Consider the following 5,551-nt stretch of genomic DNA (forward strand, 5'->3'; position numbering starts at 1 on the left):
ATATATATATATATATATAGAGAGAGAGAGAGAGAGAGAGAGAGAGAGAGAGAGAGAGAGATTTTGTGGTGAAATGTGACATTTTATTTTTAAATGGAAATATGTTTAAAATTATAAATTATTTTGATGGAAATATGTGTCATTTTCATTAAAAAAAGCTTTTGCTTTATGCAAAATATAATTTCTTATTTTCTTCTTTAGATTTTGTGGTGAAATATGACCAATGTTTTATTTTGGTGGAAATATGAGTAATTGTTTAAAAAAAAATCCTTAGTTTTTTTAATATGCTGTATATTTTATTAATGCACAAAAAGTTTCATGCAGTGTTTTGTACTAGCGCTCATTTAATGACAGCACAGTAATCTGCTACAGAGCTTAGTCTGTAGAGGCAATATTTTATTTGAAACAAATGAAAACGAGGCTTTGAGGGAGAAAATTGGGTGGAGAAAGATATGTGTTAATGTTCATTTGTGAACATTAACACATATCTGCCCCTCACAACCTTCTTTTTATTCACGTCAAGGTGAATAAATGCTCTCAAACGAGTAAATTGTATCTGCCACAAACTTGTTCTTTTCAATCTCTTCTCTTTCTTAGATGTAAGATAGACGAGGAGGTCACTCACAAGGCATGGTTGAACCGCTCCAACATCTTATTTACGGGCACAGATAAGTGGTCCCTGGACTCCCGCGTCTCCCTGGTGAACAACAACAACAGTGAGATTGCTGTTTTGATTTTTTTATTCAAAATATAATTTCTTATTTTGAATTTGTAGTGAGATGTGACCAGGTTTTCATGAGATTTGCCCATATATCACTTAATTTTGTTTGGACATGCTGCATTAAAAAAATGTATATGTATGGCATTTTCCACATTTTTTGATCAAACAATATTCTTTTTAAAACAGTGCATGTTCTGGTTGTATATTGCATGTTTTGACCAATGTTGGTCGTAACAGTGCAATGCAATGTTGTTTAATGCATAAAAAGTGCATACTGTACATAGTACTTTATACTGCAGAAACAGTAGGAGTAGCATTTAGTTATGAATATAGTCTTAGTGATTTACAGCTCAGATAATTACATTCACAACAGGGTGATAATTGTCAACATGTGCCATGATGTTCTTCTTTCTGCCATGGAGCTCATAAGAAGCAATTGCACAGTATCTAAACGAACAATTCCTCTAATGCCAGTCCCAAAGAAATAAGAGGGGCTGACACGGATGTGATCAGGATCAGAGGGGGGGTTCTGCTCGGTAATCTTCCAGAAGGCCTTTAGTTGACTGGCAGTGCGGGGCAGGACAGGGGCCGTGCCGACTGTCATGTCAACAGCAACATGAGTAAGAGCTCCAGCCATCCAGACTGGCGTGATTCATTGGCAGCAGACCGATCCGCTGATGGATTGCTAGCATCCGTCCCTTTACTCCAACCCCGCCGGCTGAAAGTTGACAAGTGTTATGTATATGGCGCCGTGCATGGTGCACTTTCCTGTTGCACAAGATTGAAAATACCACAGCGAAGAAGTGTGAAAAAGAGGGGAAGCGTGTTCAAAATGCATCTCAAGTACATTGTTGGCCAACCGGCAGGCCAGAACCATCTCACCAAACACTGGCTTTTATCTGCCGCACGGAGCTTTGCAGACAGATGACCATATTATTGTGCCCTCAATTTTAGTCTTAGTGCGATATGAGCAAAAATAATTACACCCCCCAGTCACTTCTCCAAAAGGAATGGATCTGCTTTAGTTTCCAATCTTAAGTTTATCGTCGGAAGTATTTCGCCCTGTTAGAAACCTGAAAAATGGACTGCTTGAGAATGCCTCGCAGGCCAAATTTGTGGCCATCTTCATTAAAGCTCTGATCATAGGCCATTAAGATTCAAGGGGCGGCTCATTATCCGTCCGGCATTATGCATTGCCCTCTGCTTTGGAAATTTAGGCCAAAACAGCTGATTGGAATCATTTATAACCACTGAAACAAACAACCCGTCTCCAGCAAGTGTATTTGGCTAAACTAAAGGCTGATTTTTGACATCAGTTAAGCCGTAATATATTCACTCTGTTATTATTAAGCATAATTAAAACATCTCTTTTGCAGTGCCGGCCCGGATAGTGAACATCTCGCAGGATAAATCGGTGAATGAAGGCGATGACGTGAATTTTTTTTGCCTGGCGGTGGGCAGACCGGAGCCGACGGTCACCTGGAAGGACTTCAAGTGTGAGTATTACTGCTGTCATTTTGTTCATGTCATACTGTAAATTAAGGTCAAGTTAAACATGTTGCATTGTGGGAAACTGTTTACACAGCTTAATGTGTTCTGAACTTTTATTTTGGTGGAAATTTGGGTAATTGTCATAAACATGAGACAGAAAAATTGATGATATTCATCACAATTAACCACATTTTTAATGTGTTTACTGTAAAGCCTCATTACTATAATGCCAAAACTATACCATAATGTAAAGGAAATAATAATTATATTGTTATTTTACATTATATAATATTTAAACTTAAATGTATAGATTTTGGTTGTATCCCTTAATTTATGTTGATAAAAATCATTATATTACAAACATTTTTACATTTTTTTTACTGCAATTGAATTCCCATATATATATTATTTTTCTTTCTTGTATTTATATATTTATTATTTAATATTATTTTATTAATATTTTTCAGATGAATTGTGACCAGAGATTTTCTATTTTTATGCAAAATATTTGTTTTTTTATATTTTATTTATGTAAAATTTAACCTCTTATTTATTTCCTTTTGATTTTGTGGTGAAAGGTTTTCATGAGGTTTGGCCACATCACTTAATATGCTTTGTTTTCTTTATGCATTTTTTTTTTTTATGTGGCCAGGTTTTCATGAAATACATCACTTCCACATACATCACTTGATTGTGTTTGGACATCCTGCATAACAGAAATTTTGCATGTAATTTTGTGCATGTATACATTTTGACCAATGTTGTACGGGTATCTCATGCATAAAATGTGCATACTGTACACAGTATATTGGAAAGATAGTAGGAGTAGCATGCAATTATGAACATAGTCTTGCTGATTTACAGCTCAGATTTCATTATAAATAATTACAGCCACAACCAGGATGATAATTGTCAACATGTGCAATCATTACCTTTGTCATTCCTGCTGCAATATTAATAATCATGGTTATCATTAACATACTATTTATAACTTTCATTATCGATGATATTAGCTGCATTCATTTCAAGCGGTCGTGATGAAACGCGTAACAGGAGAGGGCATTTTTATTTAATCATTTCACGATATGATTACAGGACGGTGGGGATCATCATTTACCGTCATTTATTTTCAATTGATCCTTAGTACTTTGAAATCAACTCAAGAGTCCCTCCGCCTGGAAACGGACCAGCATAACTTGAATAGCGCAGCTGAACTCAGACACTAAACCTCTAGTGTGTCCGTGTAGTGTACACTTGCTATCTCTGTCCTTATTGTATATATTCAAGTGATCTGGTCACAAATGGTCAGCCGAGCACATCGTCTTTTACGCCTGACATTCACATGCATCTCAAATCGATCCAGTGACCCCTTACGATTTATCAAGGGGAGGGTCTTTGATTTCATGAATCTTATGAATGATGTCGAAAACATGTCTTTTTCATATTTTACTCAAAATTCTAAAGATTTGAGTTCCAGCTAAAACACGGAATGGAGTTTAATTTATTAGGGCATTCCTCAAGTGGAATGGATTTGACTGACGGTGCTCTGAAAAGTGAACAGACATTTGTGCTGAATTAGAGACCGTAAAAGTGAGTGGGTCCAATATCATTGGTCTTAAAAAGTGGGTGGGTCTTGTCCCACCCACATACACAATGGTTGTATACGATAATTTATGCTATTATTTTTTTATATATTATTATATTTTTACTGTATATTTATGTATGTATATGTATGCAACATTTGTTCGGCTGCTTTGAGGCAGTTATTATGAATAATCCAATATATTGGTTGCAGTCCATCAAAGAGATTTAAAAAATCAAAAAAAATTTAATTGTAAAAAATGTTATCATTATTTTACATATTTATATATTATTACATATATATTACAAAATTATCATTTTAATTTTCAGCTATATATATATATATATATATATAAAATAAATTAAAAAATAAACTTTTTTGGAAATGTGTAATTGTCATGGAATTTGAAAAATGTTTTATAAGAAAAAACTTTTTTTAAGTTTAATTTATTTATTAATAATTGTATTTTTACTATTATTTTATTATTTTATATTAGGCACAGTGATTACAGGGGATGTGTAAGCTTGTAAACAATTTTAAACAAGTTTTACAATTAAACAATTAATTAATCCAATCTATTGGTTTGTATCCATTAAGTTTAAACTAAAAAGAGATTTAAAAAATCTATAAATATAGATATTTTATGAAAAGAAAAAAAAAACAATTAATGTATCATATTATTTTCTGTATTTATATTGTGTATGTTAATAATTTTTCCCATTGAATACTTAGCAAAAAATAACCACGTTGTGATTTATACCATTACCATGATATAGAATTTCTCCTACTCTGCATATAATTGTGGTCATAGCTTGTCTGCAGATCTTTCGGTCTGCGCTTTTCCCCACTCAGCACTTCCTCTGCACCTCATAACCCACCGGCACGGCAGAAATAAAGAGAGGGGCGTAAAGCGAGACAGAACGAGCCACATTGTTATTCAGCACAAGTCACTGCAGTGGAGCTATTGGTTGCCAGCAGCCGGGCAAGAAATTGGGCGTGTAGATTCAGCCATGGAAACACAAAGCCATCTGGACCTGTACATCACACTGTAGGGAAGCAGACAGGGTGCGATGACATCACAATCACACACCTGACGCACCGTTGACAGGTGACACGCCCACTGAGAGACTAGCTTACGGCTCACATGCACGTCCATGTGGATTGAAACCGGCATTAATCACACGTTCGACAGGTCAGTTTCATTCATTAGACCGACCACCCACACACATTCTGTCCAGTACATGTTAACTAGCAGTTCCAGGCTGCGATATGCACATTTAGATGAATAATATATCAAATAAATCCCACAAAGACACACAGATGTTCATTTTAGTGTTCACAGACATGGACAGACAGACAGCTGGCTACAATGTCGGTCAAGATGACAGCAGAAGATCATTTGACTATGAAGCTTTTTTCTGAGCCTCACAAACGATTTATTTGCATCTCATAGAATGTAGATATAATCCTAACAGGATGTTTTCTGACTAATATTTCATATGTCAGGCTTTACAGGGTTAAATTCCAGTTGAATTCTAGAATTTAAATTGAGATAGTAAACAGAATGCAGAATTTGAAGGTAACAAACAGATTTAAAATGAAATTAAATTCCAAGAAATTCATATAACTGTCATTTTTAACTACTAAAGCAAAGCCAATGGGTAGGTAGGTAGGTAGGTAGATAGATAGATAGATAGATAGATAGATAGATAGATAGATAGATAGATAGATAGATAGATAGATAGATAGATAGATAG

At 34.8% G+C, this 5,551-nt stretch overlaps 1 protein-coding gene across 1 annotated transcript in view; it reads left to right on the plus strand.

Annotated features, from left to right (window-relative positions):
• LOC107552508 (igLON family member 5-like) overlaps positions 1–5,551 on the plus strand; it is a 34,330-nt gene that overhangs the window by 8,393 nt on the left and 20,386 nt on the right. The window contains exons 3-4 of the mRNA XM_016234403.1: positions 598–716; positions 2,098–2,217. Coding sequence (XP_016089889.1) covers positions 598–716; positions 2,098–2,217 — 239 coding nt within the window. The remainder of the gene's footprint in view (positions 1–597; positions 717–2,097; positions 2,218–5,551) is intronic.

The sequence above is a fragment of the Sinocyclocheilus grahami genome, unplaced genomic scaffold (genome assembly GCF_001515645.1).
Source record: "Sinocyclocheilus grahami isolate Dianchi unplaced genomic scaffold, SAMN03320097.WGS_v1.1 scaffold452.1, whole genome shotgun sequence".
In the NCBI taxonomy this organism is placed as follows: domain Eukaryota; kingdom Metazoa; phylum Chordata; class Actinopteri; order Cypriniformes; family Cyprinidae; genus Sinocyclocheilus; species Sinocyclocheilus grahami.